This window comes from Carcharhinus amblyrhynchos, chromosome 1 (genome assembly GCF_965287045.1).
Source record: "Carcharhinus amblyrhynchos chromosome 1, sCarAmb.v2.hapA, whole genome shotgun sequence".
Classification (NCBI taxonomy): domain Eukaryota; kingdom Metazoa; phylum Chordata; class Chondrichthyes; order Carcharhiniformes; family Carcharhinidae; genus Carcharhinus; species Carcharhinus amblyrhynchos.
Window position 1 is genome coordinate 53,485,949 of NC_137324.1, and position 25,041 is coordinate 53,510,989.

The 25,041-nt window shown below is 41.2% G+C and overlaps 1 protein-coding gene across 2 annotated transcripts in view; it reads left to right on the forward strand.

The window, feature by feature from the left end:
• Window positions 1-24,724, forward strand: part of LOC145339136 (methyl-CpG-binding domain protein 2-like) — a 110,373-nt gene extending 85,649 nt beyond the window's left edge. For both annotated transcript variants that reach the window (XM_080183575.1, XM_080183649.1), the window contains 2 exons: window positions 3,466-3,594; window positions 24,122-24,724. In XM_080183575.1, the coding sequence (XP_080039701.1) occupies window positions 3,466-3,594; window positions 24,122-24,125 (133 nt within the window). In that variant the 3' untranslated portion in view covers window positions 24,126-24,724. The remainder of the gene's footprint in view (window positions 1-3,465; window positions 3,595-24,121) is intronic.
• Window positions 24,725-25,041: the final 317 nt, after the last annotated feature.

The following is a 25,041-nucleotide window of genomic DNA, read 5'->3' on the forward strand; positions in this document are numbered from 1 at the left end:
AGGGGGCACAGCCTCAAGATAAAGGGGAGGCGGTTTAGAACGGAGTTGAGGAGGAACTTCTTCACTCAAAGGGTGGTGAATCTCTGGAATTCTCTGCCCGTTGAAGTGGTGGAGGCTGCCTCGCTAAATATTTTTAAGAAGCGGGTTGATGGGTTCTTGATGAGAGAGGGGATTAAGGGTTATGGGGAGAGGGTGGGAAAGTGGAACTGAACAGCGACAGATCAGCCATGATCTTATTGAATGGCGGGGCAGGCTCAAAGGGCTAGATGGCCTACTCCTGCTCCTATTTCTTATATTCACTCCCTCCACCATAGATGCACAGTGACAGCAGTGTGTGCAATCTACAAGATGTTCTGCAGCAACTCACTAAGGCTCCTTTCAAACAGTGACCTGTGATATCTAGAAGAACAAGGACATTGGACTGTCACCACCTTGAAGGTGGCATCACCACCTTCAAGTTTCCTTTCAAGCCATTCACCACCCTGACTTGGAAATATATCACCATTATATATTTGTTGCTGGGTCAAAATCCTGGAACTCCCTCCCTAACAACACCTCATGGACTGCAGTGGTTCAGGAAGACAGCTCATCATCAGCTACTTGAGGGAAATGAGGGATAGGCAATAAGTGCTTACCTAGTCAGCGATGCCCACATCCCATAAATGAATAAAAATGTTAGAGAATGTTCACTGCTAGAAATATCAGCATTAACAGGGTTCTAAGGTTTGAAATAACAAGAACTACGTTTCTGTGGCAAGTTTAGTTCATTTCTACTAAACAAAATCAGCAACTTCACACCATTCAAAGCATTGCGATAGTGAGGCAACGAAATGCCATTTTCATGGAGCTAATTGTGAAATAGTCCAACACAGACAGACAGATTATTCATGAAGGTTCATCTTCTCAACCTGGCCCCTCGCCTGCGGTGTGGTGATGCTCAGGTTAAATCATCACCAGTCAGCTCTCCCCCAGCCGATGGTCATCTGGGACTATGGCAACTTTACCTTTTAAACTTTACTACAGGTGAGGCTGTTGCTTTTCAATATTGCTTTCGTTGTGATAAATTAGTCTGTGAAGTTATGCTTTTAAAACTTATTTAAAGACATAAAGATTCTGTGGTTCTACGTAAGAAGCCGTGCAACTCCATATCAAAGAAATTGCAGACCTATTGAGTACTTAATTAAAGCTGTTTACAACACCTAATGCATTGATCTGCATGCAGTTTTTCTTTTTACATGAGGTATTAACTGACAAGATGGCTTGTTTCTATGGATTAATAGGAATTGCCTCTTAATCATTGATTTTTCTTAATCAGTGATTTTTGTGGTCCAAAGAGGAATGAGACTGGACTGGGTCTCATTCTGGACAAGTGGAGTGTGTTTCAGTGGAGAATGTCTGGGCAATAATGATCATATTGGGTTTAAAGTAGCTGCAGAAGGGGACTAAGAAAACCAAGTACATCATCTGCTTGCATATGTGGCCTAATAGAAAGAAGATAGAAAAATATTTTCAATTTGAACTGATGCTCTGAATTAAAGATATGGATTCCACATGTAAATATACGAATCAGCAGCAGGACTAGGCCATTTGGCCCATTGAGTCTACTCTACCAAAATATAGCAAAAATAAGAAATAGGTTATTATCTGAATGGCTATAGATTGCGAGAGGGGAATATACAACGAGATCTGGGTGCCCTTGTACACCAGTCACAAAGTAAGCATGCAAGTGTATCAGATGGTGAAGGAACATGGTATGCTTGCTTTCATAATAATAGGATTCGAGTATAGCAACCAGGATGTCTTCCTGTATTAAACAGGGCCTTGGTGAAACCACAACTGGAATATTGAGTGCCGTTTTGGTCTCATTCTCTGGGGAAGGATGTTCTTGCTATGGAAGGCGTGCAGCGAGTTTACCAGGCTGATTCATAAGAACATAAGAACATAAGAAATAGGAGCAGGAGTAGGCCATCTAGCCCTTCGAGCCTGCCCCACCATTCAATAAGATCATGGCTGATCTGTTGTGGCTCAGTTCCACTTTCCCGCCCTCTCCCCATAACCCTTAATCCCCTCTCTTATCAAGAACCCATCAACCCGCTTCTTAAAAATATTTAGCGAGGCAGCCTCCACCACTTCAACGGGCAGAGAATTCCAGAGATTCACCACCCTTTGAGTGAAGAAGTTCCTCCTCAACTCCGTTCTAAACCGCCTCCCCTTTATCTTGACAGCAAGGCTGAATTATGAGGAGAGATTCAGTTAGAAGAATGAGGGGGGGTCTCACAGAAGCCTTTAAAATTCTAACAGGACTAAATAACTTAGATGTAAGAAGGATGTTCTCCGTGATGGGGAAGTCCAGAACCAGGAGTTACATCTAAGGATATGAGTTAAATCATTTAGAACGGATTTTGGGAATTTCTTCACCTAGAAAGTGCTAAGCCTGTGGAATTCTCTGCCATAGAAAGCAGTTGAGGCCACAATATTTTGTTTTTAAGAATGAGTTAGATATAGCTCTTGGGGCTAATGGGATCAAAGGATATTGGGGGGAAAGTGGGAATGGGTTACTGAGTTGGATGATCAGTCACAATCATAATGAATGGCATAACAGGCTCAAAAGGGACAAATGGCCTATTGCTACTTTCTATGGTGCTTTATCAAAGGGTCATCTAGACTCATCATCAGTTCTTCTCTCTCCTTACAGATGCTGCCAGATCTGCTGAGATTTTCCAACATTTTCTCTTTTGGTTTCAGATTCCAGCATCTGCAGTATTTTGATTTTATCCTATTTTCTGTATTTCTGATTCAATGCCTTGACCAATTACAGTCAAGTTGTGTGATTTTAAATTTTAAAACAATGCCCAGCGATTAACTGTCAATCATATTAACTGGTGCATTCTTCATGGGCAAGGCCTCTGTTGATTAGAGTCCACTTGCCGACCAGTCAGCACTCTCTTCTCAAATGGCATAAAATTGTTGTTTCCCCTGACATTGGTATTCTTGTGACACATAATATGTTTGTGATGATTTACTCAGTATTGAGATAACCTCCTTTGTACTGAAGTAAATAGTAATATCAGCAGAGCCCTTGTAGCAGATGCCTACACAGACCTCCACTGTGACTTTGCACAGAATATTGGGAGTGAGGAACCTTTTTTAACTTATACTTAACATTTTCCTATATAGTCTGGAAACAGACCATATAGTCTGTTGTTGCAACCCATCATTATGATTCACAGCATTAATGGAACCCTCATGTGGCTCTTATAACCTCTGAGCTTTAGGATAAGCTGCTGCTGACATTGCAGTGCACTGAATTCAGTACGGTTAGGTTTATTTCACTTTCGGTGCAACTTCTAATGCATATCATACTGGCTAAAATTGATTTTTTTTAACTGCTAAGTCACTACATGAGTAAATGTAGGATGGTAAACTTTCTCTAAAATAAATGGGAAATTGTATATTATACTGCAGGAAACAGGAGGAGCGAGTGCAACAAGTGCGGAAGAAATTGGAGGAAGCTCTAATGGCAGATGAGTTGGCACGAGCAGAAGAAGCCACAGAAGAAAGGCATGTGGATCGAGAACAATGTGATGTACAAGGGTAAGGCTTTCATTGCAGCTTGAGTAATATGGTTGAGTGCCTTGGGGAGGCCTCATCTGACAGTTATTATAGGACTAACAACCTTCTGGACCCAAAAGAAAGCAACTTGGCTACATCAGCCAGATCCATAATATCCAATCTTTCTGAATTGATCTATAGGCACATTGAGTACCCTTTAAAAAGGAAGCTACTTCATTACTTGTGAGAAACGTTTACATAGTGTTTTCATTAACTTTTTTTTTGCTGACCTTGTCTCTCGCCATTGATTTAACAAGTACATAGGTGATTGAGAAATGTCCTTTTATGGAATATTGTGTTTATTCTATTCCTCCAAGGTAAGTTGTTATGCATTTTGTACATTGTATGGATTTTTTTTACACACATTTTAAAATGACATAGAGAGAAGGATAGCTTAAGGTAAGATTGATTAAAACTGAAGGGGGAGAAACAAGGTTGCTATGAGAAGCTGACAGCTGTGATTTTCTCCCCTAGCTATTTCACCTTCAAAAGTTGGTGCCTTCAAAGGCATATTCAAACTTCGGCCTTGAGAATAAATGTGGCATGTCATTTCAAGTCATTTTCCTGCAGTGGTGTTAGCAGCATTTAAATAAGATTCAACCCTGTAATACAGAGCGAAAAGAATGATAAGGATTGTTATTTTAATTTTTTCTGTGCTATTGCAATTTTTCAAACTGCAGTAAATTTGTACGCTGACTTGGGGATTAGTCATTGGGCTGCCATGATAAACTGGTTTGTAATTATAAGGGTCATGAAACATTTCTTTTGCATTATATTCCAAAATGCACTGAAATTTCTGATATTCTGACTAATTAAAAAATAAATCTATGCCACTTTAAGCATCTTTCCCATTGTATTAGTAACTCAATGGGATTTTATTTTATATTTGAACCTATTTTTAGATTTCATGCTAACGTTAACACAAAGTGTAAGATTATTTGGTACATTCATTGCATAGAGGAAACCAAGGAAATATCTGCGACATTTACAAAACAGTGCATACAAATTCAGTTTTAAAAATATGTAGAGGACAAACTATTAGGCACTTATTCATAGATCCCTGAATGTGATAGAGCAGTTGGATAGGGTACTTATCAATCGTGGCAGTACGTATAAGAGCAAGGAGGTTATGTTGGAGCTGTACAGAACGTTGTTAGGCTATAGTTGGAGTGCTGTGTGCAGTTCTTGTCACCTCATTATAGGATGGATATGATTGCACCAGATGGCGTACAGAAGAGATTCACCAGGATGTTGCCTGGGATTGAGCATTTGAGCTTTAAAGAGAATCTGGGTAGGCTTGGATTATTTTCTTTAGAGTAGAGAAGGTTGAGGGGGACATGATTGAGGTGTATAAGATTATGAAGGCTATGGACAGGGTGATTAGGAAGCAGCTGTTGCCCTTTGTCCAGGGATCAATCAGTCACGAGGGGGCATAATTTTATGGTGAGGGGCAGGAGATTTGAAAAAAAGATTTTCTCACTTGGAGGGTAATGATCTGGAATGCACTGTCTGGGAAGGTAGTGGAGGCCGGAAACCTTGCAACCTTTAAAAAGTATTTAGATGAGGACTTGAATCCTCATCCACTTCTCAAATGCTAATATTCAAGGATCTGGGACAAGTATTGGAAAATGGGATGAGTACGACTTTAGTGGTAATTTTCGGTGCAGACTCAATGAATCAAAGGGCCTTTTCTGCACTGTGCTACTTTATCTTTGTGACTCTGAAATACTGTGGTGTCTGTTAAATGCACAAAGCTATTGCCCTCCACTATGATGTAAAAGCTACAAACTTCCTTCCACCTTGTAGAACAAAAATATAAATGCAGTTTAAATAAATGTAATTTTCTTTCAGGTAGGGGAACAGTTGGTTCAACTCTTTTCCTCTGTTCCTTCATGTCCTTCGCTTGCTCTCCACCCTTTCTCTCTGCCCCTTTTTTGTTTACGCCGCTCTTCTCTCTGACCCTCCCTGTCCATTCATGCATCTTGGTGAGAGGGCTAGGCACTGCTGTGATGGTCCTTAAACTTGGATGACACTGGCTAAAACTTGGGGATCTAACAGGAATGATCTCTGGGGTAACTGTTGACATTGCCTTACCACATAACGAAGCATTAGGAGAGAGATTAAGAGCTGAAAATTGAGGTAAATTTAAAATAACGTAGATGCTGTGATAAACAAAAACACATTATCGTATATTGGAATAGTCCTACTCAGTATAGATGTATGCTTTTATCAGACATCCATAAAACATAGGAGCAGAATTAGGCAATTCAGCCCATTGAGTCTGCTCTGCCATTCAATCATGGCTGATATTTTTCTCATCCCCACTTTCCTGCCTTTTCCTCATAACCCCTGACTACCTTATTGATCAAGAGCCTATCTATCTCTGTCTTAAAGAGACTCAATGTCTTGGCCTCCACAGCCTTTTGCAGCAAAGAGTTCCACAGATTCACCACTCTCTGGCTGAAGAAATTCCTTCTCTCTGTTTTAAAGGATCGTCCCTTTAGCCTGATGTTGTGCCCATGACTGAGTTTATTGCGATGACAATGTGTATTGAAAATATGAGTTGAGAGTGGCTACCCTTGATTTCAAGGCAGCATTTGACTGAGTATGGCATCAAGGACTCCTAGCAAAATCATTGGGCGTCAGGGGGAAAACCTTCCATTAGTTGGAAATGTACATGGCACAATGGAAGATGGTTGTGGTTGTTGGAGGTCAATCATTTCAGTTCAGGACGTCACTGCAGGAGTTCATCCAGGAATAAAGAACAATACAGCATAGGAGCAAACTCTTCGGCTCTCCAAGCTTGCGCTAATCATGTTGTTCTATCTAGACTAACCACCTGTATCCCTCAATTCCCTGTCTGTCCGCATGCCTATCAGATAGGTCTTAAATGTTGCTGGTGTATCTGCCTCAACTACCTCATTTGGCAGTGCACTCCAGACCACCACCACCCTCTGTTTTAAAAAAAGAAAAAACTTCCCCTGCGTGTCTCCACTGAACCTTCCCCCCTTACCTTGAACTTGTGCGCTCTTGTAATGATCATTTCTGCCTTGGGAAAAATGTTTCCAACTACTCATCCTATCTATACCCCTTATGATTTCATAAACTTCTATCAGATTGCCCCTTAGCCTCAGCCTTTCCAGGGAGAACAATCCCAGTTTATTCAATCTCTCATAGCTAATACCCTCCATATCAGGCAACATCCTGATCAACCTTTTCTGCACTCTCTCCAAAGCCTCCATGCCCTTCTGGTAGTATGGTGACCAGAATTGGACACAGTTTTCTAAATGAGGCCTAACCAATATTTTATAAAACTGTAACATAATTTGCCAGCTTTTATACTCGATGCCCCGTCCAATGAAGGCAAGCATGCCATATGCTTCTTTACCACCTTTTCCACTTGTGCTGCTGCTTCTAAGGATCTGTGGACCTGTATGCCCAGACCTCTGTGTGCCTATGTTCCTGATTGTTCTGCCACTTATGTTATAGCTTCCACCTAAATTTGATCTACCAAAATTTGTCCAGATTAAATTCTATCTGCTGTTTCTCTGCCCAATTTTCCAGCTTATCTATATCTTGCTGTATACTCTGACAATCTTAATAACTGTCTGCAACTCCAGCACTGTTTAGCACCATTTGTGAGTCTTCAGATACTGCAGCAAAACATATTTGGTCTTGAACTGACATATGACAAGTAATATTCACTCTTAACAAGTGCCAGACATTGACCATCTCCAACAAGGGAGGATCTAAGTACCTGCTGTTGATATTCAATGGCATTGGCATCGCTGAATTCCTGTCTGTCAATATCCTGAGGGATACCATTGGCACAGGCATATAAATGCTTTGGCGACAAGAACAGGTCAAAGTCTGCGAATTCTGCAACGAGTAATTCGCCTCTTGACTTCCCAAAGCCTATTCAGTGTCTACAAGGCACAAGTCAGGAGGTGATATAATACTTGTCACTTGTCTGGATGAGTGCAGCTCCAACAACACTCATTAAGCTCAACAGCAAAGCAGCCCACTTGATTGGCACCCCATTCACCTCCTTAAACAGTCAATCCCTCAACCACCAACGCAGAGTGGTGTCAGTGAGTACCCTCTACAAGATACACTGCAGTAACTCACCAAGATTTCTTCGGCAGCAGCTTCCAAATCTGCAACCTCTATCACCTAAAAGGGCAAGGGCAGAAGTCAGGTAGGAACATCGCCATCTGCAAGTTTCGCTCCAAGTCTCACACCATCCTGACTTGGAACTATATCTTGGCTACTTCACTGTCACTGGATCAAAATCCCTTCCAAACAACACTGTGGATATAACTACACCACATGGACTGCAGTGATTCAAGAAGGCAGCTAGTGATGGGCAATAAATGTGGCCTAGCCAGCGAAGCCCACATCTCGTAACTGAATAATAATTAAAAATTGTACTTTACTTGAGGGTCATGAGATCTTTTAAACTAGTTTTATTTTGTCGGTAGGTGATCTTCCAAATGTAAATTGCAGAGTTGTTCTACGCACTATTTGCAATCCAGTTTCCACTCCTATATGTAACAATGTGCAAACTAAAGTGATTTGAAACAACCACTTGGGGTTTCACAGTTGTTGAGTGTATGCAGAGTGTACTCGCTAATCAGAAATTAGATTTACTAAAGACTTGGGCATGCCTTATATTTCAGCTGCTTTTCTGAGATAAAGTGCCAATCATGTCCCTTTTTTAAGATTTGTGTACAACTGGTTCTCATCATTAGAACTTCTTGTGGTGTGTTCAGTTTCAGTTTCATTTTGCATGGCCGCGTTCTTAAAGAAAATTTTAAAACATGCATTTGTTTGGCATCTCTGATCTCAGGACGTACAATGGGCTTTAGAGCCAATTGATGTGCTGTTTGAAGTGTTGTTGCCACTGTTTTAAAATAAGAAATATGGCAGCCAATTAGCAACTGGCACCGTCCCTCAAATATTACTGTGATAATGGCCAGTTGATGTGATTTGATCAGAATTTGTTGAGAACTCAATTTTGGCCTGAAAACCAGGCGACTCCCCTGTTCTTCTTTAAAAACGTGCCATGGTATGGTTTGTGTCCATAGCAGGGTAGCCTGGGGCCTTTTTTTTAATCCAAACGCTGGCATCTCCAACAGATCAGTAATCTCAGTACTACGTGGAAGTGTCTATCCAGATCAAAGATGGCAACCATTTTTAACCAGAGAAGTCTTTCTTAAAAACATTGCTGAAATCAAAAACTATTAGGAGCTGCACAACAAAAATTAAGTATTTCAAAAATGATTGCCAAGTATCTCTAGTAGAATGCATAATTTGCATTTTTTATAAATCATAATTCTTTAAAAAGCTGCTGATCACACACAGAATAATTTATCATTTCAGTTATATTAGAAACAGCAATGGTCAACTACAAAACCATTTCATTAAACCATTGGCATGATTTGTAACCATGATGGAGTTTGCTGTGCCACTTGAACAGGTTTATTTAGAAGATAGCTGATGGTTTCGCGAAAAAATAATTTGAAACCTTAGAAAGTGCAGGCTGTTAACTTCCTTGATTTAATGTGAAAAAAGTCTAAATAAAGTTAATATGAACCCAGTGGAAAAGGTTCAGAGTCACAAATGAGATGTTATAAGATCCACTTGTGGCTCCAGAGCTATAGGTTGTAAGCCCTTGGCCTAACTGACAGTGTATATAAATACTCAAGTCTCTGGAACAGGGCTTGAACCCGCAACCTTCTGACTTAGAGCCAAGAAGGCTCCTCTGAGCCAGGGCCAACAGATGAAGACTTTGGATGTTTTTAAAAAAAAAACTCATAGAGAATCACTCTGATTGTTGATGAACAGATTTCTACTCTCAGCTTGATTTTCTCACTTTTATCTTATTTTCACACATTCACAAATGCCATAAAGTCACTGTAATTACTTCTGTTGCCTGTAAGCTTTTAGTTATACTACACTTGCTTTAACTTGCCAGGTGCCATTATTGTGCTGTTAATCACAAAGGTGGACTCCTTTTAACAGAAATGAATATGCACTGTCATTTTGAAAATTTTATTCAGTTCCTGTCATTACTTTTATTTCTGCTCTCAATCTCTTTCCTACTCTAGTCACTACCACCCAATGTTCTAAACAATCACATGACAACCAGAGGGTGAATGCTGATACATAACTTAGAGTTGTGCAGCTTAGTGGATGATCAGGCTGGCTCTGTTAGAATCAGCTGTCAGAGGATAAGTGAGCATGGCAAGGGTTGACATTGCCTCCAGCTAAGATCGATAGCATACAATGTGGGAAATCACAAGCAAGAACTAAAGGCTTGCTACTGTGTGGTGCAAAACATCACACTGCCATTGTTTTGAATTATCATTTATATTAGGTTATGTGTTTTATTTTAAAAATGTTGGTCATTCTCATGGTCTTGTTCATAGACCCCCACCTACATCAAAATTGAGATTTGTTAAGGGTCAATGTGCCTTTGTAAACGTGTTACTTTATTGTAAATTTACGTTTTACTTGCAGGCCCCTGTGATTGTTGCCTTGTAATATGCTGGAATAATTGCTGCAATGTTAATTTGAATACATTGGCATAGTAACAAAAATATTGAAGTGTAAAATTCTTTCATCTTGCTAGCAGTTGTTTTATAACCAATCGTGACTGCATTTCTAGTTTTAAAAATGTTGTCGTTTGGTATAAATTTACTATCTTGATTGTCTATTTTGCTTTTGTTTCTCCTCAATCTTTTCTGTCTTACATTTTCCTTTTGCTCTCTGCTTTCCTTTTATTTGTTCCCTAAAGAATTCCATCCTGACAGTTAACCTCGTGCAGTTTTTTCAAATCTTTTAACTTTTTTCCATTATTTCCTCATTATTTGTTTTTCTCACTCCTCTCCATGCACCTATCTGCTTTTCTTGGTTCATATTTTCTTCAGTGAATTTAGTTTGCCTTTTTCTCCCTAATCAGTTTCTCTCTTCAGTTTTTCCCCTCTTCCTACCTGAATCATTCTTATGCTGTTCTGAGCTCACCATGTTTGTCATCTTGACAAACTACTACGAAACATTTGCCTAAGGAATTGGTATTTATATGGGGTTTCTGTAATGGCCATCAGGTCGTGCATATTTCTGTGGATGGTATCTACGTATAAAATCAGTGGAACGTCCATGTACTCATTATGATCTTATTTTTGTCATGGATTTGATTTATTATTGTCACATGTATTGGGATACAGTAAAAAGTATTGTTTCTTGTGCACTGTACAGACAAAGTAGACCGTTGATAGAGTACATAGGGGAGAAGAAAAGGAGAGAGTGCAGAATGTAGCATTGCAGTTACCGATAGGGTGAGGAGAAAGATCAGCTTAGAATAAGGTGGGTCCGTTTAAAAGCCTGATAGCAGCAGGGAAGAAGCTGTTCTTGAGTTGGTTGGTACATGATCTGACTTTTGTATCTTTTTCCTGGTGGAAGAGAGCGTGTCCGGAGTGCATGGGGTTCTTGATTTATACTGCTTTTGTGTATGAACCAGAAAACCTTTCTTTCAATCCTGTCCTACTTTCCCTGTCCCTAAGCTGTTCTTAGAGACAGCTCTGTCCCTATTGCAGTTACTAGGGGGCAAAACTATAAGGTTCATGGTGGGAGATATAGGAGGGATGTCCGAGGTAGATTCTTCACTCACAGAATGGTTGAGGTGTGGAAAACACTGCCTGCTGTGATAGTGGAGTTGGACACTTAAGGAACTTTCAAGTGGTTATTGATTAGGCACATGGAGCACACCAGAATGATAGGGAGTGGCATAGCTTGATCTTGGGTTCGGACATAGCTCAGCACAACATTGAGAGCCGAAGGACCTGTACTGTGCTGTTATGTTCTATAAGCACATGACACACTTAATCTTCAAAGCTTTCAGGTCTTCTAAATCAACATGTTCAAGTTGTCAAAGGCTGTTCATCTGGTGTTTCCTGGTTCTGTGGGTTACAGTGACTCTCCAGGGAATGTCGGTAACAACTGTTGCTGCTGATCTGTTACCTTTTTTGCCCTAGGGGACTGGAGTGTTTGTCCAGTGTTTGTCCAGTGTTTGTCCAGTGTTTGTCCAGTGTTTGTCCAGTGTTTGTCCAGTGTTTGTCCAGTGTTTGTCCAGTGTTTGTCCAGTGTTTGTCCAGTCAACTCTTGCTCAGTAGCTGTCTGAAGAAGCAGCTTCTGTGGTTGCATTTGTATGTTTGCAGTTGCTTACATTTGGTTATTCATTTTCACAGCGTGTTCAAGGTGACAACTGCTCTACACCAGTCAGAGTTGCCGAGTGGGCTAACTTTGGTTGAGTGCATTGAACGTTTGCACTCTGGCTCACCAACCCTTGGCCCTGGCAACAATTTGTCAGTTTTATCAAAGTGAAATTTGACTTACTGTCACTTCACTTTGATTTTGTCACTCACTCATGTTAGTAACTCTGGCTTTGGTAGTTCAGCATTGGAGGTGTAGTTTGGGTGAGGTGTGGCATTAGTTGCTAGACTGGGTTACTTCCCATGCCTTGTACACATCTGTTCTCGATCAACTCAATTTTCTTAATGATCCCTTTCATTGTTGCCTCAGCCTTTCCATTAAATACGTACTGCTGAATTTCTCTAATCATTCATGAAATATAAGAACATAAGAAGTAGGAGCAGGAGTAGGACATCTAGCCCTTCGAGCCTGCCCCGCCATTCAATAAGATCGTGGCTGATCTGAAGTGGATCAGTTCCACTTTTCCGCTTTCTCCCCATAACCCTTAATTCCTTAATTAGAACATAGAACATTACAGCGCAGAACAGACCCTTCGGCCCACGATGTTGCGCCGACCAGTTTAAAAAAAAACAATGACCCACTAATCTAAACCAATCCCTTTTCGTCCATAAACCTATCCACGGATCTCTTAAACGCCCCCAAACTAGGCGCATTTACAACTGCAGCAGGCAGGGCATTCCAATCCCTCACCACCCTCTGGGTAAAGAACCTACCCCTGACATCTGTCCTATAACTACCCCCCCTTAATTTAAAGCCATGCCCCCTCGTGCTAGCTTTCTCCATCAGAGGAAAAAGGCTATCACTATCCACCCTATCTAAACCTCTAATCACCTTATATGTTTCAATAAGATCCCCTCTTAGCCGCCTTCTTTCTAGCGAAAACAACCCCAAATCCCTCAGCCTCTCCTCATAGGACCTCCCCTCCATACCAGGCAACATCCTGGTAAACCTCCTCTGCACCCTCTCCAAAGCCTCCACATCCTTCCTGTAATGTGGGGACCAGAACTGCACACAGTACTCCAAGTGCGGCCGCACCAGAGTTGTGTACAGTTGCAACATGACGCTGCGACTCCTAAATTCAATCCCCCTACCAATAAACGCCAAGACACCGTATGCCTTCTTAACAACCTTATCTACTTGATTCCCAACTTTCAGGGATCTATGTACACATACACCTAGATCCCTCTGTTCATCCACACTATTCAAAGTCCTCCCGTTAGCCCTATACTCAACACATCTGTTATTGCTACCAAAGTGAATCACCTCACACTTCTCCACATTAAACTCCATCTGCCACCTCTCGGCCCAGCTCTTCAACCTGTCTAAGTCTCCCTGCAAACTATGACACCCTTCCTCACAATCTACCACACCTCCGACTTTGGTGTCATCAGCAAATTTACTAATCCACCCAGCTATACCCTCATCCAGATCATTAATAAAAATTACAAACAGCAGTGGCCCCAAAACAGATCCCTGAGGCACACCACTCGTAACCGAACTCCATGACGAATATTTACCATCAACCACCACCCTCTGTCTCCTATCTGCTAGCCAATTCCTGATCCAATTTCCTAGATTACCCTCAATCCCATACATCTGCATTTTCTGCAGAAGCCTACCATGGTGAACCTTATCAAACGCCTTACTAAAATCCATATATACCACGTCAACTGCCTTACCCCTATCCACCTCTTTGGTCACTTTCTCAAAAAAGTCAATAAGGTTAGTAAGGCACGACCTACCTGCTACAAAACCATGCTGACTATCTCCAATCAATTCATTACTCTCCAAATAACTATAAATCCTATCCCTAATAATTTTTTCTAAAACCTTGCCCACAACAGAAGTAAGACTCACCGGTCTATAATTCCCGGGGAAGTCTCTGTTCCCCTTCTTAAACAATGGGACAACATTCGCTATCCTCCAATCCTCCGGTACTATACCAGAGACCAACAACGACCTGAAGATCAGAGCCAGAATATCCAGCACATCCCCCTTATCAACTGGAATACTGTCTATTTTACACCCCTGCAACCCAGTGTCCTCCTCAGCTATATTCATGTCCCCCTGCGTGAACACCGAAGAGAAATATTGGTTCAATGCCTCACCAATCTCTTCCGGTTCCACACACAATTTCCCTCTACTGTCTGTAACTGGCCCTAATCTTGCCCTAACCAACCTTCTGTTCTTGACATGCCTATAGAACGCCTTAGGATTCTCCTTAATCCTATCTGCCAAAGTCTTCTCATGTCCTCTTTTAGCCCTTCTCAACTCACTCTTCAACTCCCTCCTAGCCAATCTAAAGCTTTCTAATGCACTACCTAATTCTGAATTCTTTACTCATAAACAAAGAGCCATTGTCTTGTGTCTCAATGTCAGGAATGCAACGATGACTGAAGAATGCTTTCAGACCTTCCCCAATCTCTCTAGCCATTATCATCAACCGGCCCAATTCCAGTAGCCTGACTAGTAGTCAACAATGACGTGATACTCGATTCCTGGGAGGCATTCATTTGTACGACTGATGATTTGTAGGTAGCGCAGTGGTTAGCACTGCTACCTCACGTCACCAGGTACCTGGATTCAATTCCAGCCCTGGGCAACTGTGCGGGTGGAGTTTGCATGTTCTCCTCGTGCCTGGACGAGTTTCCTCCAGATGCTCAGGTTTCATCCCACAGTCCAAAGTCGTGCAGGTCAGGGCGATTACCCCTTGTTACCCCTGGATGTGTGGATTAGGGGGATTAACAAGGATATGGCCTGGGTAGGGTACTCTATCAAAGAGTTGGTGCAGATGCAGATGGGCCAAATTCCCCTTTTCTGCACCATGGAATTCAATGATTCTATGAGGAGATCTGCTCCAAGCTTTGTCCATGGTCTGTCTGGGATGTCGTGATGTGGATGTGCCGGCGTTGGACTGGGGTAAACACAGTAAAAAGTCTCCTCGAAAGCTTGAGTTTATTATCAAATAAATCGGTTGGACTAAAACCTGGTGTTGTCAGACTTTTTAACTGGGATGTCATGAGCAGCTCTTTACCTTGTTTGGTTTGCTGCTCATTAAAAGCATTATATTGGCTGGAGCTGTTCTTAATCTCATTGCTCATGTTTGGCCACTAGAGCATTTTCTTGTCTTACACAGACTACACTCAGGTTTTTTGATGGCTTGTGGGATGAGCTTCTCTTTTTCATCTCTATGAATAGTGACTAATTCCTTCATTTAAGATGGTCTACCAATTCATCCATGAATGTCTAGGACTCTCTTATGGCAATAGGTTTGTCCTAAATAGTTTCAGGTCATCCTTTTCTCACTGCTTTCTGGAGCACTTGAAGAGTTGCACCTGGTTGGTTGATTGAGCATGTTGTTTGTCTGCCAGATTCACTGTCCCTGCTGGATTGATGCCTCCCACAGCATATTGCACTACTGCTTCTCATTCAGTCTGGAGGATTTCACATTCTTGGACGAGCATCAGCAACTCCCTTCAAAGGGAGTGCAGCAAGCTCTCAAAAGCATGTTGGCAATATTCATTTGCTTTCTTTGTTTGTACTTTACCTGGAAATGATACAACTTCTGCAGAGCCTTTGGAGCAGGTGGAAATGATTTGGAAAAAAATTACTTTAGATTGGTCGGACGAACTGTCATTTTCTCTCCCCTAAATGGGCATTGGTTAGAATACTCACAAACAAATACAATAACCAATACGTTACTCAAAGGTGGAGCTTTGTTCAGTTTGTGTTAACACCATGGATGGAAATGCAACTGATTGTTCTGGCTGTGGGAGAGTTGTTCTAAATCCCATTACACTGGCATCACAGTGCCGAATGACTTTATCGTTGACATTATAGTACCTCAACATTAGTATTGTTGTCAGTTGTTCAATGTAGCTGAAAGCTGCTGCTTATTCAGTGCCACAATACCACTGCTGTGTGTTTGACTAAAGGTTGACACTCTGAAGCCAAATTTGGCAAGAACTCAATGAGGTAGTTGCCAAGTCCAACTAATGGTTGCGTAGCCTTCATATCTTGCAGGAAGTCTTCACTTAAAGTTGTAGTTGCATTCCTGTATATCACAAGTTTAAGTCAAACATACTGTAGTAATGTTCCATAGGATCTTCCTTATCCGAAAAAAATTAAAACATTCTACCCTCTAATTAGAAATATTTTACATTATGATCCTACATTGGTAAATGAAACAAATTTTAAAGAAAATAAGTTTAAAAATGTAAAAGAAAAATGTAACTTTTTTTAGTTTTTAGTCAGAGACTTTTTCCCAGGACTGAAATGGTTGCCACAAGTGGACTCAGGTTTAAGGTGCTGGGGAGTAGGTACAGAGGAGATGTCAGGGGTAAGTTTTTCACTCAGAGCGGTGGATGCGTGGAATGGGCTGTCGGCAATGGTGGTGGAGACAGACTCAATAGGGTTTTTAGATAAGTACATGGAACTTAGTAAGATATAGGTTATAGGTAAGCCTAGTACTATCTAAGGTAAGGACATGTTCAGCACAACTTTGTGGGCCGAAGGGTCTGTATTGTGTTGTAGTTTTTCTATGTTTCTACTTACAGTACCCCCCCCACCACAGACCTTGCTCCACAAACCTCTCATTCCCTGATCCTCCTGGTCACCTCAACCAAACCCCCTACCTGGCCTGCTCTGCCAACCCTCTGAGTTGTGACCTCTCCGTTTCAAGTTCAGGGGCCTCCTCCCTGACCTCCAAACTGTGGCCTTACCTACCCCCAATCCACCATCTGGCCAGATCTCCCACACTCAAGCAGCAAGGCAGAAGTGGAGGGAGGCCCCAACCCAGAAAGTAGGGAGGGGGAGGCTCCAACTCAAGAGTCAGGAAGGAAGAGAAGCCACTGCAAAATTGCATCTATCAGGTCTCACAAGAAACAATGTTAAAATGAATCTGCCGACATTCACTAAGTGTTCAGGCCCCATTGGTAAATCAATGTTAAAGTGAAACGATGCTAAACAGGGAAATGTTAAGTGAAGACTTCCTGCATTTTGTTGCATCCCTGCCATAGCTTGCAGCTTATCAGTATTAATACGGAGCCCTTTGCTTGTTAGTACATGACTCACCTACTTGACTTCCGTTATCTTCCTTATCTCATCTGAAGCAGTTTTTTCTTGTTCAGCTACAGATTCATCCGGCAAGCTCTCTAGCAGTCTCACTAGATTCTGATCATGATTTGCAGAGGGTTCTTCCACCATATCTCATGCCAGTAGATAAGCAGATCACCCACGATTGCTTCTACTTCTAGAATGATTGACTATCTCACGCCGTGATGATTGTCTTCCAAAGCAGTAGGAATGGCATGTTCATCTGTCTGTAACTCTGAAATGCCATCTAGACGGAAAACTGCTCCATTCACCCAACTTCACTTGTCAGTGTCCATCTTCCACATTACGTGTAGTAAATACCTTTGCCACAACTTTTCAAGGCAAAATTCCTTTGTTATCGCTGACCAGATTATCCCTCAGTTTCTCATACTTTCAAGGTTCAGCTTTGGGGAGGCAGTGGCATTGTCACTGGACTAATAATCCAGAGACCCAGAGTGAGATCTGGGGACCCAGCTTCAAATCCTGCCTACGCAAATGGTGAAACTTGAATTCAATAAAAATCTGGAATTAAAAGTCTACTGATGGCCATGAAACCATTGTCATTTGTTGTAAAAACCCAGATGATTCACTAATGTCCTTCAGGGACGGAAATCTGCCACCTTATTTGGTCTGGCCTACATGTGACTCCAGAGCCACAGCAATGTGGTTGACTCTCAACTGTCTTTTGAAATGGAGGGCAGTTAGGGACAAGCAATAAATGCTGACCCAACCAATGAGGTCCCATGGAATGAATTTTTAAAAAAGCTAGATGTTTCTGTGTAGTCATATTGATCAATATTCTCACCCTCTTCCTCACTCAATGTTCACACATGCAGCATTCGTAAATAATATTAGTAGAGGATTCAAAGTGGGTCTTCAATGTCTCCCAAATTTCATAAGTCTCATTTCTGCTTCTCAGTAGGGTTTAGGCTTTTTTTTCAGTGCAGCTTGAAGCACCCTTTCCAAGCACCGACAGCAGGGATGCCGCCCCTTATTTGTTAAAGTTTCTTGTTTAACTTTGTGGATGGGATTTTCCAGCTGTGTTCATCCCAATGCCAGAAAAATTCCACCCGAGGTCAAAGGATGGTCTATGTCCTGCCCGCTACGATTCCTGTGGTGGGTGGGATGGGAAAATTCCAACCTGTGGCAATTTCATAATTATGCCACTAAGACTTGAAAGAATTTCCAATTGATTCTTAAATCTCCCTTCCTCTCTATAAAGGCAGCTACTGGAATGTTCAAAGCGATACTGACTCCCCAGCAGTCACTGTCCTATCTATCACCAGTTGCAGACTGAATTTTAATTATTCTCTACTGTTTTTATCTGTTCGCTCTGTTACAGCCATGAAAATCCACTCAATTTCAGTTGCACGCTCTTGACAACATGCTCCATCTGGTAGCTATAATGGCTACTGCCTTGAAATCTTAATATACAAAAAAAGACATCAGAAGTCACAGTGGCTACGGCAAGCCGCAGTACACTTGAGCCATTTCTCCACACAACGGGGATGTACCAGATTGTGAATCTCATTACCAAGCAATCTGTTGTTGAAACTATGACTTTCTTCACGTAAGCTTTTAATCCAGTTTTTCATGCATGATAGGACATAACAAATGACTTGTCTTTATTCCCTGAGTGAAATTTGAAGATACTCCTTACAAGTAAAACAACGATTTTCATGTTACTCAATTCTAACATCAGTGATGTGCTTAGAGTTACAATTGATACCATAAGTTTTGAAAAGAAACAGTTCTGTATTTATTAACTAAAGGACTGGTACTGGTTGTCACACGATGGCCGTTTATGCCAATGGGATATCTCTGGCCCTGCTGAAATACAGTAAAAAGTCTGACAACACCAGGTTTTAGTCCAACCTATTTATTTGATAATATACTCACAAGCTTTCAGGGTTAGCCCCTTCGTCAGGCGAATGGAGAGTTCTGGCCTCAGACAGAGCATATAAAGCACAGACAGTTTAGAGATTACTGATTAGAATGCGAATCCTTACACCTAACCTGCTGTTCAAGACCTGAAGTGGCTGATAATGTGAGTGGAAGGAGCACTGATCACAGTTTAAAGAGATGTGTATTGTCTCCAGACAGTACAGTAAGTGAGGTTTTGCAAACCCAGGCAAGTCACGGGGGTTACAGATAGTGCGACATGAACCCAAGATCCCTGTTGAGACCGTCCTCATGTGTGCGGAACTTGGCTATCAGTCTCTGTTCAGCGACTCTGTGCTGATCAGTGCTCCTTCCACTCACATTATCAGCCACTTCAGGTCTTGAACAGCAGGTTAGGTGTAAGGATCCGCATTCTAATCAGTAATCTCTAAACTGTCTGTGCTTTATATGCTCTGTCTGAGGCCAGAACTCTCCATTCACCTGACGAAGGGGCTAACCCCGAAAGCTTGTGAGTATATTATCAAATAAATAGGTTGGACTAAAACCTGGTGTTGTCAGACTTTTTACTGTGTTTACGCCAGTCCAACGCCTGCATACCCACATCATGCCTGCTGAAACGAACAGAGATTTGACCAAGCACCAAATTTCTCTGACTTTACTTGCAGCGGGGCAGAAAAATGCAGCCGATGAGATTTCAACTTCTTCCCAGATAGGTTTGGCTGCTGTAAATTGGGTTAAAGCATGTAACTGTTATAGCCAGAAGCAAATTGATTACTTTGGCCACAGAACTAAGCAAAACTACCAATTTAAAAAAAAAAATGAATGTTACCCTGACTAATACAATTCCAAGTTAATAGTGGTTGTTACATATGTCAATGTTTACGATACCTTTTATTGCATTGCAAAAACATGTAGTCAGTAACTATTAATTCTGAATCACTGTATATTGTTCAAGTACTGCATCACTGAGATGATTGTTTTTCACCTGCTTTATGGCTGAGCACCAAGTGTAAAAATGGTCTTGCTACTGGGGATGTAATAAACCCTCATCAGTTAACTGTAATCTCTCTGCCAATATACAACTGAAAAGTTAAAGAGCTGCTGGAAGTGGAAGACATAAAGTACATTTATCCATCATGGGGATCTGTGGAAATTACTGCGCGACAAGAGTAAAAGACCGTCTAGGTGGCACACTGGAAAATCCGAAATGCAAGAAGCATCTTTAGTTAGTAGCAAATTAAGCAGTCTGTCTAAATTAGCGCAAAGTATCCTGATTCCCAATGGGCTATGTGTAAAACATGAGTGTGGCAGGTACAAAAGAAATTTAAGTATTTGACCTGATTGAGGATAACTGCTGGCAGTATCTTATTTCTATCACCTTGCTTTTCTTTGGTTTTTTTTGTGAATAGTTTTTTAAGGAATCCGCACAGATTATGGGAAGTCTTAGTGTCCTGCTGGGGGTTCATCCAGAGCAAGTTCAATCCTATTGAATGACCACAAGAGTCGTTAGGATCTAATCCCCTTTTTGAAAGTCACAATTGAATCTGCTTCTACTGTACTCTTTAAAACAATGCAGTTCAGATCTTAACGACTATGTTGTTAAAAAAAAATCTTTTCCTCCTGCCGCTGTTGGTTCTTTTGCCATTCATCCCCTCTAATTCTTGGCTCTTCTGCCAATGAGACAGTTCCTATTTATTCACGCCATGATTTTGAATGCCTTTAACAAATCTTCTCTCAACTTCTTCAAGGTGAACAAACCAGCTTCCCCCCACCACCCCCGCACGTGCGCACATGCACACGCAGCAGACAAGGCTGAAGAAAAATGGTCTTGCTGGTTGAAGGAAGGCACCATTATGGTCATAAATCAGAGTTTTGTTGCAATGAAACTAAAGGATTGTGATGCATGAATGCAATTTACCCAGTTGCAACACATAATGGAAAATCTGCTATAGCTAACCTTTAATGATTGAGCCTGGAGGACTTGACATTTCCAAGCCAACTTGAAGTCTTTCTTAAAATCATGTTTTTTGTTAGCAGGACAATGTAAGAAATGTTACCTCTAACTTTTTTTTTATAAAAAGAACTTCAAAACATGCACTGAAAAGTGTAAGTCTCCAGATTTGCTCTTTATTAAGAGATAGCTACTTTCAAATCTTCAGCAATGTTCTAATGAGCAATTTAATATCCATGCATGTCCCATCCATTTTCTGAAGTGTTTCATGACTTTAAGTTGAGGTTTTCAACTTCCTAGGTGACACTTTTCATTTTTTCTCTTAATCTTTTGTACAAACTACTGGTATGGTTACTGATGGCATTTTCGCAGTGCATTCACCTACCTTTTCTCTTCCCAGGTCCTCTGCCTTTAACTGAAGAAAAATGAAACATTTGGGGACAACAGCCCTTTGAACTTGTTCTGTCATTCAACCAGATAATGGCCTTTTGTACCTAAACTCCATTTACCTGCTTCAGTCCCATATCTTTTCACACCCTTGCCTCACAAAAGTATATTGTTTACACTCTAGAAAATTACAATTGACAACACATCCACAATCTCGGGAGAATGATTTTAACATTGAGGAAGACATAATTTATTATATACAAGTCAATGGTAACTCTCTTGAAACTGATAATTTGTGTAATTGCTCAGTAACACTGTGTCCAATACACTCCAGGAACCTCTCTCCTTCCCTTCCTAAATAATGTAAACATCACTAATTTTTGAATCTGTGGGGAGGGACAGTGACACAGTTAGCACAGTGGTTAGCACTGCTGCCTCAGCACCAGGGATCCTGGTTTGATTCTGGCCTTGGGTGACTGTATGGAGTTTGCACATCCTCCCCATGTCTGCATGTGTTTACTCTGGGTGCTCATATTTCCTGCCACAGTACAGAAATGTTCAGATTAGGTAGATTGGCCATGCTAAATTGCCCCTTAGTGTCCAAAGATGTGTAGGTTAGGTGGATTGGCCATGGTAAGGTAAACGTATGGGGATTATGAGAATGGGGCAGAGAGGTGGGCTTGGGTAAGATGCTCTTTTTTGGAAAGTCAGTACAGACTTGAGGACCTGAACAGCCTTCCTCTGAACTGCAAGGATTCTATGGACACAATTCTTGAATCTAGAGAACTTTGGAATATGACTAATGCATCTATTGACTTGGTGCTGTTTTCAAAAAAAAAGCATTCACTCAACGTCAAGTACATGTCAGCTTCTCAGAATTGCAGCTTCTGAAGTTTGTAGTATATTTTGATTGGGTTCAGAATCAGAACTAAAATGATTCAAATATGCCATTCTGGCAACCATCTCTGAATGATGAGCTTCCTATAAATGTGTGCTGAACTAATGGATAGCCTGTCTCTTTGCAATCAACTGCTACTTTGATGCTGTAATTATCTAATTTTGTCACCATATCTGAGAAATGTCTGACTTAAGAGCGCAGTGTTCAGATATGCTTTTGTCTGTTTAACATCACACAATCTTGATTTTAAAAAAATATATACAGCAGCGGTGGGAATCGCACCAGTTAACAGTGAAGTTTTGAAAAGCCATTACAAAAGAGAAGTGTTCAGTATGAGTTATGTTTTATTCATTCCTGATTTGTGACGTTGGCATTTACTTCCTATCTCTAAATGCCCTTGACAAGGTGGATTGGTTCTTTGCTTTCACTAATTTGTAATGCTAAGACTGATCGTCCTGTGTGTTTATAAAGGCAACCTTCAGATTTCCATTTTTTCCCTCCTATCATCTGAATGTCAGTTGCAGTAGTGAGTCTATTGGGAAAATTTGGGGGAAACTTTGCAAGAAGCCAAAATCAAGCCGTTTAGAGGATGCTGCAACCAAACACTAGGAATGGATTTTGCCTGCAATGTACAGTGAGAGTAAACTCAGTAGAGAATAACAGGCTAATCTTTTGGATGGGATTGTTTGCAATAAAAATAGATATCCGTTACTTAAAATGTCTTACTGCTTTGCATTTGACAAGGGCACTGGCTTCAGGAAATAAGAAAGGAATCGTATCATTTGAAGCTATTAAATAACAGACTAACTTCAACTCTGTCAGCTGATTAAACAAGATACCTATTAAGATGCTGTTAAACCAGATAATGGTGCATCAAAACAAGTTCTGGCTGGAGTAACTGCATTGTATCCAAATGTTGAATCATTAACGTTTAATTGTATTTGTCCAGCCAATCAGTAGAGTTAACTGGGTGAATCAAGGCGCTATGTGAAGTTCCAAAAATAGACCAAAAGAGAAAATGCTGGAAAATCTTAGCAGGTCTGGCAGCATCTGTAAGAAGAGTAAAGAGCTGATGTTTCGAGTCCAGACTGCATCTGGTCATGCTGGAGTCAGGCATGCGCACACCCTCACCCACCCTCTCCCTGTCCCCACCCCCAGAAGTTTGGCAGCTACTGAATGCTAAGGTGGTTCAATGATCTGCCTCAGTGGCCTGGGACCTTGCCTCAGTTGTTTTATTTAATATTAGGTTCTCTAATACTCAGTCCTCCCATCCCTTCAAACCCCCACACACACTCCATGCCCAATTCATGCCAACTGATGCCCCTCCATCCACTGCTATGAGCCCTCATACCTTCCATGCCAAACTATGGCTGCTTCCATGCCTATTTAACCAGCAAACTGGACTCTTTTCTCTCCTTACGGATGCTGCCAGACCTGCTGAGATTTTCCAACATTTTCTCTTTTGGTTTCAGATTCAAGCATCTGCAGTAATTTGCGTTATCCAAAATAAATCTCCCAGCTTGTGAATCATTGACACAAAGATCATGAAAAAGAGAGGTAGCAATGGGCCATTCAGCTTTTGGAGCTTGATCTGCCTTTCAGTATGAGCATGGCTGATTTGATTGTGTGGAATATATTCAATGACCACTCTCCTTGGTGGAAGAGAATTCCAAAAACAAACACCTTTAGGGAAGAAAATTGGCCATCCTTACCTGGTCTGGCCTACATGTGACTCCAGACCCAGAGCAATGTGGTTGACTTCAACTGCCGTCTGAAATGGCCTAGCCAAGGGCAACTATGGATGGACAATAAATGCTGGCTAGCCAGTCATGTCCATGTCCAATGAATGAATAAAGGACAAATGAAGAAACAAGATGTTTGTTCACTGGGGTCAGTAGAAAGGCAACAGTTGGCTTTGTTTTTTAAAAAAAGTTTTGACTTTTTTTGTAACTACCAGTGATTTGTTAAAAAGAAATTGCTAATTTCTCTTTGTACCTTTGCAGGTAATTATTTTGGACAATCCCAAACCTTTTTAAAATTGAAGATAACATCCAATCACATGGAATCAAAAAGAACTGGTCCAACTCGGGTAAAGACTTTGATAACTTTACTGAAAAAAGGGTCAGTGTATTAGGTGATCCTTTTATAGGATTTTTAAATGGAGGGGGGAAAGGGCAGTAAGATTCATGTAACCACTTGATTGCTGATTTCACTGAAATGTGTTGTGGACAAATCCAGCCCGTACCATAATCTGCATTATTTCTCCCGTCAACCGAGAGGACAAAATATTCTCACTTTGAAATGCATTCTAGAAAGGATTGTGATTGGTCTGCAGAGTTATTAAGTTTTCCAGAAAATGTTGGGGTTGTCTAACTAAAGCAGACATATTCTATATAGGAAATCTTATTTTTATTATTGAGTATTGTTTGACTCTGGGAAAAGTTGAAGCTGCAGCATTTTATAAAATAAAATAATGCTGCTCCATTGCATAGTCACAGCCTTTTTCTGAATTGCATTCTCTTTCTGCTCCCTCCCCTCTCTTCCTCCCCCTTCACCCTGTTGCCCTCCCTCGCCTGCCGTCTCCCTGTATTCCTCCTGCTTTCCCCCCCCCCCCCCCGATGCTTCTCCTTCTTCCCCTCCCTCCTCTTACTTTCTTTTTCCCCCTTTCCCTTTTCTGCTTTTCCTCCTCCTCCTGCACCTCCTGCCTTTCCTCTTTTCCTTCTCCCACCAAGAAAATTAGCCACGAGTTGGTCAGTGTGAGAAGAACACATCAGTTGTTATAAGTGAACTGTATCACAACTCCACGAACTAGCTTGCTGACCACCGGCAAGGAAACCCTCAAGGATGGAAAAAATTGCAATTTTATAAGGCTGAATTCAGTTCAACAACACTTTAGAGCACCAGATTTTGTTTAAGTATAGAA